The sequence below is a fragment of the Mustela erminea genome, chromosome 1 (assembly GCF_009829155.1).
Source record: "Mustela erminea isolate mMusErm1 chromosome 1, mMusErm1.Pri, whole genome shotgun sequence".
Taxonomy (NCBI): Eukaryota; Metazoa; Chordata; class Mammalia; order Carnivora; family Mustelidae; genus Mustela; species Mustela erminea.
The window spans coordinates 21,144,790-21,161,080 of record NC_045614.1 but is presented as its reverse complement, the minus strand read 5'-3'; the positions used below and the strand labels follow the sequence as shown (position 1 = coordinate 21,161,080).

The 16,291-nt window shown below is 56.4% G+C and overlaps 1 protein-coding gene across 3 annotated transcripts; it reads right to left on the bottom strand.

The window, feature by feature from the left end:
* Nucleotides 1-2,044: 2,044 nt before the first annotated feature.
* On the bottom strand, nt 2,045-16,274 carry GRM2 (glutamate metabotropic receptor 2). 3 transcript variants are annotated; one of them, XM_032321111.1, is made up of 6 exons: nt 13,516-16,274; nt 11,224-11,809; nt 7,980-8,817; nt 5,034-6,109; nt 3,026-3,206; nt 2,045-2,773 (listed from the first exon to the last, which is right to left on the bottom strand). In XM_032321111.1, the coding sequence occupies exons 2-6, from the start codon at nt 11,671-11,673 to the stop codon at nt 2,700-2,702; spliced, it is 2,619 nt and encodes an 872-aa protein (XP_032177002.1). In that variant the 5' UTR covers nt 11,674-11,809; nt 13,516-16,274; the 3' UTR covers nt 2,045-2,699. The 3 variants fall into 3 exon arrangements, 2 of the variants coding, with proteins under 2 accessions (XP_032177002.1, XP_032176994.1); XM_032321103.1 differs by having other exon boundaries at nt 11,224-16,274; XR_004280552.1 differs by lacking the exon at nt 2,045-2,773 and adding an exon at nt 3,763-3,917 and having other exon boundaries at nt 3,047-3,206; nt 11,224-16,274.
* Between the last annotated feature and the right edge of the window lie 17 nt (nt 16,275-16,291).

The following is a 16,291-nucleotide window of genomic DNA, read 5'->3' as shown; positions in this document are numbered from 1 at the left end:
GCTGTTAGGCCCCAGAAAGGGCCAGGCTCTCCTTGGAGGACTCCCGAGCCTCACATTACCAGGGCCAAACCAGAAGGGATCCCTGATCCCCCACCAGGTTCCCAGACTGGGAGTCAGGGCTTCGTGGGACATGGACGTGGTACTGAGGAGGAGAATAGACAGAAGCCCAGGCCAGTCAGGACAGGGAGGAGGATGGGGTGGGGGGAGGGGGAGCTGGAAGGGCCTGGTCTGAGCAGCATGTGCTAAGGACTGAGAGTTGAGGAGTGAAGGTCTGGAGATTCTGGGCCGACAGGGCTGTGGGCATGAGCAGGGCAAGGCACAGGGCGGCCGTGGAAGGAAAGAGGTGTGGCAGACAGACGTCAGGACCAGCCTTCAGGAGCTCTGGATCTATCTCCTGCCCGCAAGGGATGGGTGATTCTTCACTGAATATCCCATGTACCTCTTTAGCCGTGAACCATGTTAATCACTACCTTTTGAAAACTACTACTACTATTATTACCATTATTATTATTATTATTATTATTATTATCCCATTTTAAGGTAAATAGCTGAAGTCACAGAAAGGAGAGTTGCTTTCCAGGTGCAAAAGCGTCAGAGCCCACCTTGGCCTGTCCAGGGGCTGGGAAGATGAGGAAATGTTTCCTGGTCCTGTTTGGCAGAAAGACTCAGAAAAGGCCACACTGGAAGCGACACCAGCACCACAGGTCCCATGGGACACTGCCCGGGTGCTCAGCTACTGAGGGCTACCCCCACGCCTGGGCCATGTAAGACAAGAAGTCTGGAAAAGATGCACTCTGAGAGGCTTGCCAAAATTAGCAAAGGGAAATACAGGATGCCCAGTTAAATGTGAATGTCAGATAAATCACAAAAATGTTTGGTATAAGTGTGTCCCAAATATAGCACAAGGCATACTTACACTAAAAAATCATTCGTTGTTTATATGCCACTCAAATTTAACTAGACATTCTGTATGTTCTGTGGCACCCTACACTTCAGGAATCTGTTGGAGAGGAAATGCTGTTCCTACAATTTTCTTTTTCAGTTTTGTTTACATTTTTTAAACTGTTAACCCAAATTTCCACAGCCTTGCTGGCCTGTAAATGCAAATGAGTTAACTTCAAAATAGCCTATGTCCCTGGCCTGCCCATCTCCCAACACAGGCCCTTGTCCCCGACACCGCGGTGTGGGGTTCCCCAGAGGCTGCCAGGATCTGCTCCGGTTGGCATCTGTGCCCACTGCCTCCTACGCCACAGGAGGGCAGTGGTTGCCTGGCTGAGCTTGGGGGGCCGAGGCTGTGCCACTGTGCCCTCTGCTGGTGAGCCCCAGACTGCAACGCGGCGAGGGGGTTGGGTGCTGCTGGAAGGCTCTGGGCTCCACAGCCCTGCCGTTGGGTGAGAGCTCCTCCAAGACCGGAGAAAGCCTCCTTCTCCCACCTCTCATGGAGTCCGACAGTGGATGGCCTCTCCAGCTGCCCAGCCTCTGTTCTTCCTGCTTCATCTCCTCCCTCCTCGTGAGCTCTTTCCGGCTTTGTATGGGCTACCTGAGCAGGCCAGGTTCAGCTCTGTGTCTCCCCTTGGTTCCCTCCATACCAACACTCAGCCTGGTTCTGTGCTTACCGGTGGCTCCTCCAAGTCCAGGTAGGCCAGTGTGGAAAAGCCCACAGTTACCGGTCACCGTCTGCTGCCCTCCTGCCCCACTGCCCTCACCATCCAGGTCTTCCCTTGGACGGTCGGATGAGCCTACGTCCACCAAAGGCCCCTGCCCTCAGTCCACTGGTTCCTGGGCCACTCTGCCGCGATTCCTTTCAGAGGGTGACTTTTTCTTTTTTTTTTCTTTTTTAAAGATTTTATTTATTTATTTGACAGAGAAGGATCACAAGTAGGCAGAGAGGCAGGCAGAGAGAGAGAGGAAGGGAAGCAGTCTCCCCACTGAGCAGAGAGCCCAATGTGGGACTCGATCCCAGGACCCTGAGATCATGACCTGAACCGAAGGCAGCGGCTTAACCCACTGAGCCACCCAGGTGCCCCAGAGGGTGGCTTTTTCATTTTCTATCTCCCCATCAAGTAAGGCTGCATCTGTCTTGCTCGCCCCCGGATCCGAGCATCTGGTACAGAGCAGAGTTAACAAATACTGTCAAAAGGAAGGTCGGGAGGCTCTGGAGGGCACTGAGGGGTCTCCCTGGGCCAAAGGCAATGAATGAATTTTTTTTTTTTTTAAATAAAGACACTTTATTTACAGATAGTACAAAATAAACCACAGGACAAACTATTATGCAGGGGGAGGGATGTTCCCCACAAGAACCCTCCTCCCCATCCCGGAATAACTTATGTAAAAAATTAAAAAGGCCCTAGGAGGAGGGAGGGGCAGGGCTGGAAGCACCTTTGCTGACTGGGAATTGGGGCCAGCAGTCCTCAGCCTTCTTGTTCCAGGGCCTAGTAGACCCTGGCTTGCTCCCTTCCGAGTCTGGGCCTACCAAGGAGGGGACACGCTGCAAGGACAGTTGGTGGCTGTTGCAGAGGCTCCTGGGCCAAGGACCCTGACTTCTGACTCTGAAGGGCTGGAGTCAGTGGGAGAGTGGCTTGGGGGCGGGCACGGGACTGGCCTTATTGCAGTGCTCTAGCTGACTTCCTCCTGGGCCTGGATGCAGATCTGCACCGGGGCCCAGGGAGCAGCTGTGTCGGGACAGGAATGCGGGGTCCTCAAAGCGACGATGTTGTTGAATCTACCACCTCCCGGCCGTTGCAAACGGTGGGGACAAACTGGGAGCCAGACCCTAGGAAAGGAAGCCAGAGATTGGGGCCAATCCAAGGCCCTTTGTCCTTCCCGGAGAACGGGCAGCAGAGGAGGCAGGAGTGTGGAAGGAGGCTTCCTCCCCTGGGACCCCTCCCTCTCCTGGCCAGCCTCATCCTCGGGAGCCCTCCACCTCCAGCCAAAGAATCCCAGCAACCCAAGCAGGTCCCCCCCCCCCCCCCCCCCCCGCGGAAGAGCTGAGGCAGACCAAGGACTGCTCGGGGTGAACGCTGACCTTGGGCAAGGCTGGAGCTGGCCCTGGTGGCGGCGCTGCTGAACCGGCTGGTGGGTGCGCGGTGGCTAACCACGTTCTTCTGCGGCTGGAAAAGGATGATGTGAAGCTTGGGTGCAAAGAGACAGCCGAGCACCACCGAGCCGCTGAGGCTGACTGACACGCACATGGTGGTGGTCTGTACCTGGGATGAGGGAAGTCAAGGATGAGTCTGGCCCCAGGACCCATGCCCAAGCTGGGGGTGGGGGCGGGTGCCAGGAGGCGGGGGTGGGGGGAGGGTAAGCATCCAATGCTGGGCCTTGGTCCATTCACCAAGCCCCAAAGGATTTCTAGGAAGGTGGGCACAGTCCCAGCGTCAGCCTGTGGACCACCTTCCTGGGGAGACAAAAATTCCAGCTGAGGGGGTGAACATGCAGGGGAGCAGGGGCATGTATGTGCATTGGAGTGTGTGTGCTGGTGTGTGTGTAAGTGTGTCTCTCCATGCATATGTGTGCAGGTGTGTGTGTGTGTGTAGGAGTGTGCGTGTAGGAGCCTGTGTGCACGCGTGGGTACTGTGTGCGTGTCCAGGTTGGTCCTTAACCACCTAGGATTGGCATGCAAATGCAAATCATATGCAAATGCAGGCTGAGTCAGAGCAGATTCCCTCCCCAGCGCTGGCCTCCACCAACCAGGCAGGTGGCCCAGCAGGTGCAACAGCAGCCAAGCCCAGCAGCCCTGGCCCCCAGCACTGCCCACCATACCTCTGTCCTGGGGGAAAGGGCCTTTGCAGGGGCTCTTGTCTTGATTTTCCTGCTCCTTTAATTGTTAAGATTGTCAGTTCAGACCCTGCTCTACACTCCCAAGCTGAGTGACCTTAGGCAAGGGATTGAACCTCCCTGAGTCTCCGTTTCTTCGTCTGTAAAATGGGGAGAGCCACGGAGTTTACTCCAGCATCATGAGGACTCACCAAGATGATCCTCCTATTGTTCAGAGCTCAGCTCACCTGTCACCTCCTCCAAGAGGCCCTCCTTGACTACCCCATCTGAAGCAGCCATTGCCCCCTTGAAGCTGGGAGACCTACTGAGACACTCAGTGCCAGCTGGAACTGTGCCTGCAAGCCACCAATTGGGGTAAAGTTTCCGCCTGCTTTCACCTTCCTCAGCCCTCCATCCCAGATCTGCTGCTGCTCTGGGCTTCACCCTCTCTGCCTTCCCCGCTCCAGGGGGCGCCAGGCCACACTGCACAGCTCTGAGGGGGTTCAGAGCCTTGTGCCCTCTGGGGCTGCATGGTCTGATAGCCCCGTTATTCCCATTCCCTCTTTGCTTACCCTCACCTCCGCCCACTTTCCACCATTTGTGCCTCACCTCCTCAACGAGGGGGTCAATGTGCACCCTCTGCTCCAGTCAGCCTCTGTACTGGCTGCCCCCCACTATCTTCCCCATCCAACCTATTCAAACCTCCCTGTCTTGCAGAGACCAGTTCAAGGACTCCTCTTCCAAGAAGCCCTCCAGGATTCTCTCTGCATGCGCATGCGTGTGTGTGTGTGCATGCGTGCGTACACACACACACATGCACACCATATACACACCTTCCTCTTGCCTGCTCTTACTAGGACATTTGTCAACCTAAACAAGTCAGCAACATTTCCTGGCTTAGTTCTTTAGTTGATGCCCTGATTGCCCACCCACTGGACTGGTTCTCCCCTTCTGCAGCCAGCCCCTCAGGGGAGTAGGGAGGCTCATTTAGGCATATATGAGCACACACATCTCCTCGAGCTTAGAGGGTGACATCCAAGTCCCAAAATCTGAGCTCTAACTCCTCCACCTCCTTGGCCATTGCCTAAGGCCCCACTCAACCTTCCCACCTCCCCCTGGGGTCCAGTCCCAACTGGGTCACCATAAGCTGTGTGCCCCTGGGTGAGCATTCAGCCTCTTTGGAGCCTCAGAATGATCAGAAGAGTAAACAAGAGACTGGGAAACAGAAGGTCCAGTGCTGCCCCACCCCCCGCTGCCACTCGTTGCCAATAGCTTACCCGGTAATCACTGGAAGTGACATAGAAGATGGGCAGGAAGGCCAGCCAGATGATGCAAGTGGTGTACATGGTAAAGCCTATGAACTTGGCCTCGTTGAAGTTCTCGGGGCACTTGCGGGTCTTGAAGGCATAGAGCGTGCAGAGTGCGATGAGGAGCACGTTGTAGGCGAGTGAGCCCAGCATGCTGGCGTCCCGATGGTTGCAGCGCAATGTCACCACCTCCCGCCGCTCTGGGGCTGTCTCCTTGCCCGTGCCCGGTGCCTCCACCACCAGCCAGGCGGCCACAATGAGCAGCTGGCCCGAGATAAGCGCCAGGCAGATGGCCACCTGCGAGGCCGGGCTGATGAAGCGTGGCCGCTGGGCTCCCTCCCGGGCCCCGCCGAAGATGCGCGCAATGCGGTTGGTCTTGGTGAGCAGGGCTGAGTAGCAGACAGAGAAGGCGGTGCCCAAACCGAGGCGCCGTAAGGTGCACACCACTGTGGACGGCTTGGCAATGAAGACGAAGGTCATGCAGTAGCAGAGGAAGACACCGCCCAGCAGGATGTAGCAGAGCTCCCGGCCTGAGGCCTTGACCACCGGCGTGGCATTGTGCCGCACAAAGACCCCCAGCACAAAGAGGGTGGCCAGGGCTCCCAGGCAGGCGATGGTGACGGGTCCCACGGCCCAGGCATCGCCCCAGCGGATGTACTCCTGGGGCAGCTCGAAGCAGCCAGTTAGGCTGGCGTTGGGCCAGTAGCCCAGGCCACAGTCAGCGCACGTGAACTCATCCAGCCGGTACTCGTATGGCTGGCACGGGATGCACAGCCAGCAGCAGACCTCTCCCGGCTGCACGCTCTTCACCTCATTCTGGAGACAGGGCTCACTGCAGCGAGAGGCCGGCAGGGGGCCGGCTGAGGGTGAGGCCCACGGGATAAGGCTGGTGTCCAGGGTCAGGCCTTCTGCCCAGTAGCCCACTTTCTGGTAGCGGTAGCGCCCACTGCCTGCCCGCAGATAAGTGAAGATGTTGTAGCGTCCAATGCCATCACCAAAGCGGTCAAAGCGAACCTCACTCTGCGTGTCAGCCGGGCGGAAGGGGGCTGGAGTTGGGGAGGGAAGAGAAGGTGAAATTGGCGGGTAATCTTGATGTGACCTCAACCGTCACCCTACATGGAACCCAAACCCCAGACCTGAGGCCACTCCTCGTTCTTCCAAGCCTCACCCCAACACTAAAGCTGGCTTTCCCCCCAACAGCCATTTTTCTAAATGAGAAACTACCACAAATCTCAACTCTAAACCCCAAATAGAATCCCAACCTCAAAGCCCAGGCATCTCCTCAAAACTAATACCCATACCAATCCCCAACCATGACTCCCCAAAACCTAGCCTTATACATAGTCTCCAATACCTTCTAATCCAGACCCCAACCTTATCACAATACACACCACAGCCCTCTCCCCAGACTTAATATGGACCCTCTCACAGCTGAACTCAGCCTCAGGTCTAGTCCTGGCCCCACTTAATCTTCCCAATAATAAGCCAGCCCCTCTAGTCCTAATACTGACCCCACTGCTAGCTGAACCCCAACATCAGTGATCACCTCTAACCACTGATGTTCACCAGGATGTGCTCAGCGGGCAGCTCAGGAGACTCTTCCATTCCCCATCTCCCCTAGCCCAGGAACCTCACATCTCCCAGCCAAGCTCAGGAGGAAGCAGGATCCATGTCATCCATGTCCCAGTGAGAAGTTGGGGTTCACACTAGCAGATGATGTGCTTAAGGGCCCGTGGTGAATGGTACAGCCTGGAGGCTGGCCTGCTCCTTCCAGCCAGCCTCAAAGTCCTCAGCATCCAACTTGAGCCCTCCCATATATCCCACCCAGCCCAGCAGGCTGAATGGAGCCTTGCTCTAACAGCAACCTGAGGCACCTGACCCAATCCCAACCTCTCCTCCAGTTTCCCACAACTCCGAATGTCAATCTCTTTGGAATTATTGTCTTAACCCTGGGCCACTAGGTTTTGGGAGCCCCGGCCCTCCCCCACTGCACCCACAGTGATGCTTCCCACAGCATAGTGACAATTCTGAGGCATTTATTGTTCATAAAGCTGGAAGGCTGATTAAAATAAGTTTTGGTATGTGGGGCTTCAGGGTGGCTCATCAGCTAAGTGTCTGACTGTTGATTTTGGCTCAGGTCATGATCTCAGGTTGTGAGAGCCAGCCCTGCTGCATCAGGCTCCGTGCTCAGTAGGGAGGCTGCTTTTCTCCCTCTCTCTCTGCCCCCACTCATGTGCACTTTCTCTCTCTAAAATAATAAATATATTTTTAAAAGTCTATAGGGGCACCTGGATGGCTAAGTCGGTTGAGCATCTGTCTTTGGCTCAGGTCGTGGTCCTGGGGTCCTGGGATCATGGCTCCCTGCTCAGTGGGGACCCTGCTTTGCCCTCTTCCCCTCCCCCGACTTGTGTACTCATTCGGTCTCAAATAAATAAATAAAATATTAATAAACAAATGTCTATAAAAACAAACTTTGGTATGAAGAGACTGTGGCCACCTTAAAAATATCAGGTCAAAGAATAGAATTTTCCCAGAAAATGGAGTGTCCCCTGTTGCTCACTCTCAACCCACCCTTATTCGGACTCTCGCTGTTTTCTTGCCCGAGAATCAGCTTGATGGCCCCCAGTCCCTGCTCCCTGCATGATAAAGAGGCAGGAAGAGAAAGAGAACAAGACCCAAGCAGGAACTAGAGACCCTCAAAGTGTAGGACCAGGCCAGAAAGAGGAACCCCAGTCCCGGCTCCGGTGGGAGTGCCCCCTGTCTAGCCATCCTTGTCCTGGCTATGCTGAGCCCCCCCGGGGGGCTCCCTGACTTGCTGTAGGTTACATTCTCTTAGCCAGGTAATGGAACCTGAGGGCCCGTCCCTCTCACCCTCCAAAGGGCAAGAGCCTGGTGGCCATCGGCCAGCCCCATTACCATCAAACTTGACGTTCAGCACAAAGTCCTTGTAGAGGCGGCGCCCGTTGACAGGCCGCATCGCATCGCAGAGCTGGGTGGTGTTGGGGCAGAGGGCTTGGTGCATGTTGTGCAGCGCGTGGGCCATGGCATAAACCGCATTGACCACGAACATGATCTTGGACTCTTGCTCAAAAGGCACCGCCCGCAGCGAGTGGGCGGCGCAATCTCGCTGCCGGAAGCTGCAGTGGAACCTCTGCTCCCAGAACTCCCGGAACCAGGGGTTCCGGCTGTTGTTCCAGGGGTCCAGGCTCTGGAAGTAGGAGGCAAAGTCGCTGATGGGATAAGAGGCCAGCTCGATAGTGATGGCGCCCTCAGCAGCCCCCTCGCTGCCGGCCACCACGCTCTCCAGCGCCCCCCAACCATCGCTGGCCACCCAGGTGAAGCTGGCATTGAGGCGCTGGGTGGCTGCGAGGAGCTCGCGAGCGTCCTCGGAACGGGTGAACAGAACAGCCACGCGGGCGCTGGGCTTCTGCAGCAGGGCTCGCACCACACCCTCAAAGGCTGCGCGGCTCATGGCACGGCCCACCTTCTCCGAGGTGGCCACGCAGATGTTGCGGGCGCGAGCCTCTAGCTCAAAGGCTTCAATGCCTGTCTCGCCATAGTCGCCCTCAGATGCCACAGTGGACACATAGGTCCAGTTGAAGAAGCGGAGGATCTCAGCCATGGCCTTGGCTTGGAAGAAGTCGGGGGGCACTGTGCGGGCAAAGTAGTCATAGCGGGACTTGTCGCTCAGCTTGGCACTGGTGGAGGCATAGCTGATCTGTGGAATCTGAAACAGCCGCAGGAGGTTGGCCACCTGGGGGAGGGGCAGAGCCAGCCAGGATCAGAGATCAGATCAAACTCAGACAGATGTGCTTTTCACAGCTACTCAACCTTGGGATCAAGTGTCTATGTAGTCAGCCTTGCCATCTCCCTCACCCCAAAAACCTCTATCCTGTCTTGATATGTCTTTCCTTGGAGTGGGGGACAGGGAGTTTTCCACCCCTTCCCAAGGGCTGGGAGAGAGAGGACCTAGGGCTGAGACACACCAGGCTACTGAGCCACATGAGGACCGCTCTACTGCGCCCTTCAGATGCCTAGCAGTAGCAAAAGTAGGGAGGCAAGAGAATCCTGAAACTGGGAAGAGGCAGGCACTTGACTGCACAGGGCAGGGGCGGGGGACCCTAGCTGGCATGTGGGATGATCAAGGCTCTTAGGTTCTCTACCTATTTGGAAACGCTATCCCTTCTCCAGAGTCCATCCTCATGGAATGATGGAGAAAGAAGGAAAAGGCTTCCCCAAGAAAGAAGGCCCGGATCTGAGGGCCCTATGGGCCTGAAAGGCCAGGAGTTGGTCTCCTTTGGACGGGTGAGCTCAAAATAAATAAGGCTTCCTGCTTACCACTGTCTGCCTGGGTCCTGCCCCCGAGAGTGGGGTCCAGACAAGGACCTGGTGTGTTGGGTAGGTGAGAGCAGGACAAAGCCCAGTTTCCACGGCAGGGAGTTAGGTCCTGTCTTTGCATCTGGGCACAGTGCCCTCTCCTCTTGTACTTTCTGCCCCTGTGGCCCTGGGAACTTTAGCAAACCTCCCTGAGCCTCAGTTTCTCATTCATGCCTGACAAGGTTGCTGAGCAGATAAAAATGAGAATGCCTCTGAGGCCACAGTGCCTGACATATGGAAGATGAGAAGGATCTGGGCAGGAGGCAGGAATGAGGAGGAATGATGAACAGGCAGGTGCAGCCTAAGGATGAAGGGCTGGGCCTTGTTTTGACTCAGACAAGGAAAAAGCAAGCCGATGTTGAAGTGTGGGCCCTGCTACGGGAGGCAGACAGCTTGGGGTGGGAGGAAGGTAACTGAGCTCCTGGAGATGATGCATGGAGCTCTGTAGAGAACTATGGAGAGGATGGGTGCTAGGAAAGCACCCCCAAGGCCCCTGAAGACATCAGGTGGGAGGTGGCAGATGTAGGAGCTGGCACAGCCACACCTGTCTAAGCTGCTACCGGCCACCTCCGGTTAGCTGGGACTAGCAGAACTGGTAATTGGCTGCCTGCAGTAGGGGGATGAGCAGGCATCCCTGATCCCAAGCCAGAAACTACCTCCATGGTTCAGACTCCTGCCTCATTTCTCCTGAATAAGCATTCCAGGTCAGGGGTCCTGGCCCTGCCTCTGATTGCAGTGCCCTCAGCCAGCCTCCTAAAAGAAGCTAAAGCTCCGGCCAAGGCCCTCCTTGAAAATCCTGACTCTGATCCCAGTTTTGGCCTCATCTGGCAGCCCACTCTGGGCACCAGGCAGGCAAGGGTCCACCTACGAAGTGGGACCTGGTCCAGGACGGGGAGGATCCCACCTGGACTAAAGCAGCCAGGTATGCTCCGGGGTGTCAGCTGGGCCAGTACCCTCCGCTTACCTCTCATGAGAAAGCAGGAAGAGGGAGGGTTCCTCACCTTGCCATCCCTTCAAATCCTGGACACCCTGAAGACCCTAGGGGACCCTCCCCCTGCCACACACATTCGGCTTCTCTTCCTCTGGGGTCCCCACCCCGGTTTCTCTTCCCTGGGCTGCTCCTGGCTTCTATCTTCCACCCCTTTCTAGCCCATGGAGAGATGATATGACAGAGCTGGAGGTCCTTGGGCAAGAGTCCGAGGGGAATGTCTCCACTTTGCCAGCACCTGCCTCTCTTCAAGCCTCAGTTTCCCCATTTATAAAGCAGGGTACTAATAACAGCAGCTAATATTGAGCATGCCTCTGATACATGCTTTGCATGTAAATTTCTACCACAACCCTAAGAGTGGCAAACATTTGGAGTCCTGTTAGTCTCTAAGGAGGAAATGGAGGTACAGAAAGGAGAAATAATGTCCAGTCACATAGTATATAGGAAAGCCAGGGTTCAGACCTGGAGTTCTGACTCAAGAGGCCTGGCTACTAAGCTTCCCAGGGCTGTTTAACCTCAGATGTGTGTGTGTGTGTGTGTGTGTGTGTGTGTGTGTGTGTGTGTGTGTGAGAGAGAGAGAGAGAGAGAGATAGAACCGGGGTGTTTTCCTTACACAATCTCTAAAAATCAAGCCCCATTATGCGACAGTGGCACTTTCTTAGTATTCCACAAAAAGCTACTCAAAGGAAAAGCTCCTAGCCCCTTTTCCAATGCATGGTGCCCCTGCTCAAAGGGAACTCTGGGCCCCGCCTCCAGATTCCCTCCCTAGCCCCTAGGTGGGCAGCCCCCACATACCTGGATGGAGACATCACTATAGGAGCCGCCAATGACACCAGTGATGGCAGTGGGAGCATCACCGTGGGTGGCATAAGAGCCGTCGGGGCAGATGTGGCGTGAGCCGTCGGCACCACGGCTAAGCGACGCACGCACGAAGTCGAGTGCCTGCTCCAGGGCATGTGTGTCCTTGGAGCAGCTGTCGAGTATGTGCGCACCTAGATGCACACCCGGCAGCAGGCGTGGGTCACGGTTGATGCGGTCCAGTGCAAAAAGCATGGCCTCCAGACGCTGGATCCCTCGATGCTCATTGACAGGCCCACACTCCTCTGCTGGGCCACCCTTCTGGTGTACCGGAAACAGCCCACCCAGGACCAGATCCCCCTCCAGGGTCAGCACCTTCTTGGTGGGGCCCTCAGCCACAGCGCCCCAAAGCAGCAGCAGTGCCAGAAGCCCAAGGAGTGATCCCATAGTCCCAAAGGGGATGGATGTGTCCAACAGACCTGGGCCTCCAGGGGATGAGGGTGGAAGCAGCAAAGGCAAAGAAAGGAGGAAACAGGGACCAGGAAAGGACAGGCAGGAAGAGAATTAAGAAGGGGCCCAGCTCCTGCAGAGAAAGAGACAGACAGACAAACAGGGAGAAGTGGAACCCGAAGAGTAGCTACCCTTCTAACTCTGCCTTCCCCAATTCCCTTCCCTTGGAACTTTTTTCTAGGGATCCAGGGATACGTAGTATCACAAACTAGGCTGAGAAGCTCCCAGAAGCCCCTTGGCCTGTTTCTCAGCTTTGCCCTGATCTGGGTCTATAGATAGGCTCTGTGTCCATTGCATACTCAGCATAGAGGGAGGGAGGCAGAGAATAGAGGACTAGACAGAAGTCAGGAGACCCCAACCAACACCAATCCTGTTACGAATGAAAGAGTTCCCAAGACGTTGCACAAACTTCCCAGGACCCCTAAGTCGAGGCCTTTGCAGCAGGGGCCAGGGTAGAGTATAAACTTAGGGGTCTAGTCCCTATCCTGAGCCTTGCATTTCCAGAGATGGGCCACTGTGGCTGAAACCCACCAGGGAAGAGGAAAGGAAAAGTCTCCGAAGGGTAGTTTCCAACTCCTAGAGGGACCCGAGTCCAGGTAAGCACCCAAGGGTCCTAGCCCCTAGTTCTTAAAAATCCATGGAGCCCCCTGTGGAAGTAATAGAGACTCTAGGCCGTGGGAATTTGACAGCGAGGTGGAGAGGTTGGCCCCAGGGAGGGACACTGAAGTGGCCATAGATCTTAGATCATAGATCAATAGGGAAAGCAGATCAGATGTGAGCATACGTGTGTCCAGGGTCAGGGGCAGTTCATACGGTCAGAATTTGAAAAACAGTGCTCAAGGTGAGACTTTTAGACAGCTTAGCTCTGCACAGAATGCTGTTTGAGACGTTATGCCCCTGTGTTTTCTTCAGCTCAGATCCAAGCAGAGAAAGTCACCATCTCTAATCTCCCTATCCTCATCCTCTCCCCATCTTGTCCACCCTGGCCCTAGCCCTCAGGGACTTCTCCTTTCCTCTTCCACTCTCTGCTTCGTTTGTATCTCAGCTACGCTCCCAGATGCCAACCCACATAGGCTCTCACAATCATGTAGGCTTGGGAAGGCTAGGAGAAGGAAACTGAGGCTGAAGAAGGCCTCTTCTGAAGATGGCCATTAGTTCAAGGACCCCGTGTCCTGGCCACAGAGACTGGGATTCCTCACTTTGCCCCTCAGCAACTCAGGGTTAATCTTCCCCCTCATGCCATGGCAGGGAGACTGGGATCCTGCGGGTACCCAGAAAGAAGCAGCTCAACCAGGCAACCAGGAGAGAGAGGCAAGCGTGAAGACCAGGACAGATGGGGAAGGGACCCATGGGGGCTGAGGCCCAAACTGGTCAAGACCACAAGCCTCCCACAGGGGCAGCCAGGACCAAAATCTGGACAGGGACAATACCCTGAAAAGAAACGGAACCCCAGAGGGGCGCAGCCCGGGGGCCTGGGCAATGAAATCTGGGTAGGGAGTGATTGAACCCCGGAGGCTGACACAAAGACAGAGGCACAGAAAGACAGACCAAAGGATGAAAGGAGAGGAGGAACGAAAGAACGTGATGCAGGGTGTGCGTTCTCTGGGGAAGAAAGGCGGGATGCCTGGGGCAGTCTTCCCGCTTCCAGGAGCTCCCGGCAGCACTGTCTGGACGCCCCGGCCCGGGAGTCCCAGAACTCGAGGGCCCCGCGGGTCTCCGGGACATGGGGTCAGGATCGATAAGGTTGGCTACGGCCGCGGCACCACGGGCTTACCCTACCTGGCGTGCCCGACTCCGGCGCGGAGAGAAACGGAGAGGAGCCGGGGGCGCAGGGTTCCAGCTCTCGCTCGCTGGCTTGCTCCCTCGCTCGGCAGCTCTGCGCTCTCCGCCCGCCCGCTCGCCCGGCCGCTTTCAATCGCGGCCCGCCCCGCCCCTGGCCCCGGCCCGCCCCCAGCCCCTCCCCCGTTCCTCCCCACTCCGGATCTCCCGCTCCCAACCGGGCCTCCGCCTCCCTCCAGACTCCTGCACCGCTCCTTGCCCTGTGCCTCCGGCTCCTGGGTCTTCGCGGGGCTTCCGTCCCGGAGCTGTCCACCGCGTGGTGCTGAATCCTCCGGCACTCCCGCTCTGCGCAGGAGCAGGTGCCCATCAGCCCCCTCCACCCCTCGGTCAGAACGCATGCAGCCCACAGAGCAGCGGGCACGGGACATGGGGCTACAAAGGTCACTGAGCCCCAGGAGGTGCACACAGTGTTATGGGCTCCCATCTTTGAGAGCAGAGGGGCTAGCCTTAGGGTTGCAAGGTGCCACTGGGAGATAGGGAAGGGGGCATGTGGGAGATAGGTAGCTTAGCCTGCTGCGACAAGTCTGTCCCTGTCCTCACATCCATTCTCTCAATCCACAGACTGCAGCTCAGTCCACATGCCAGGCTTGGGGTGGGGGCATGTGTCTTTGGCCCCATGTGAGAGCGGGGCCTGAGTCACTAGGAGGAAGAGATGGGGGGTGGGTGGTCAGAGGAGGATGGGGCCTCCTCTTCCTGCAGATGACCTTTAAAGCTGCTACCCATCCCCCCCAACACACACACACCCAGCCCTGACCTCCTCTCCCACCAACCTCACTAATCCCCACCCTCACATACAAAGGGCATTTATGGCAAAGATATATCAACCTGGGGAATATGGGGGATGCTGCAGGGCCAGGGGCTAGGGTCAACCCTAAGGGAACATGCTGGGGCTGGCAGGGGGATCTGGAAGGGCAGGGGAGTGGAGAAGAGGCTCCTGAAACTGGCTGATGCGTAGGAGGGAATGGGAGCTGGAGCCCAAGCAGAGGGAGGACAGCTCTGAGAAGATGCTCTTGACTCTTCTTCCCTCCTGCAGCAGAATGGAGGACACCCCTGGGTAGAAGGTGGTGGATACGCCAGCATCCGCTTGTGCTGAAGGGTCTGGAGAGGGGCCTGTACCTGGGTTTAGCTCCAGAGCCTGCACACACACTAGGTACCAAGGCGCACAACATCCCTGCCTATGCTCCCAGGCACTGCCCTTTCTTCCACAGGTGTCACTAGAGGCAAAGCTAGCGCAGACACATGCTAATGAGCACATCCAAGCCCAGGTCCCTCTGGCACATGCATCTACATATGCGTGTCACAGTTAGGGGGGAAAGGTATCACCAAGGAAGGACAGGCTTTGTCCTTGGACACAGAAACCTAATGCCCCACTGTGCTGGGAAAAGCACAGCTGTGAAACAGACAAATACACCAAAACCAAACAAACCCAAACCCCACTGCTAATGCGAGGTGAGGTGACAGCGGGATGAGGGTTCAGGGTTGTCAGACAAGGCTGGTGACAGATACACTGTCTTCCAGCTCTGGCTAGTTCAAAGCAACTGCTGCCTGGTGTCGGTGAGTGAGGAGCTGGGCCCTTGGAACAGAGAGGCTGGTAGCAGCAGGGTGCTGAGGGAAGAGGAGCCGCACAGCAACCCCAGCCCTCTCACTGAGGTAGCCTCACAGAAGACCTCAGGGCTTTAGACCAGCACCAGTTCCAGAGGCGCACTCTGCAGACCACGGCAGGGGACTAAGCAGCCCTGTTGCAGCACCCCGACCTGCCCCCAGACATGTGGCCACGACTCCCAACTGTGTGCACAAAGACACCCAGCCTTATAGAGCTGTGCGTATGCACACGGCCACACACACAGAAGTACGTGCAACCTCACACATAGCTGTGCACACAGACGCAGCAGTAACACATAAATTTACATGCAGACACACAACTGTATTCATGGACACACAGTCCCGTACACAGAGCCATACATATGGACATGTCTACACACAGATAGCTAAACTCACACACACAGCTGAACTGACCTACAGCTTTACATGTGGACACACAGAAAAGCACACGGCCTTACACATGAACACAGAGTGGTACAACTGTACACAGACACATAGCTACACCCAGATAGCTGCATAGGGACAAAGCCCCCAGAGCAACGCTCTTGGCCAGCCAGTCTCGCAGCCCTGGTAGCAGGGGCCCACACAGTTAGCAGCATTCCCGGCACATCACCACGCAGCCGTCCACACGAACGCAGCCATACCCAGCCCCAACCACATCCTAATGCCTGCTGGGGCACAGCTTGCCAGGGCCACCGCAAGCAGACGCAGCCATGGTTACACACACAGAACCAAAGGCCCGTGTGCATGTATGTGCATGTATACACACAGGTACATAGACATGGGCAGGCACAGTGGGGATGGCCTCACCTGCTGAGCAGACACCAGCATGAGTGCAGACACACTCGAGCTACAGACACTAAGGCATCTCTTGGAAGCAAAGGCAGGCTCTGTGAGCTCCCTACTCCCAAGCCCTGAAGGGCAACCCCCATGCTTGGTTCTCACTTCCCCTGATCTGCTCTGCCTGTTTCCCAGCAGCCTGGGGGAGCCTCTGGGGCTGCTGCAATGAAGGAACAGCTGTTACCCAGGGCCACAAAGCCGGGAGTGGGGGGCCTTCAATACCCCTTTCCTCCTCTCAGCCCAGAGTCCCTTGCCACACTTCCTCCTCTCCTTG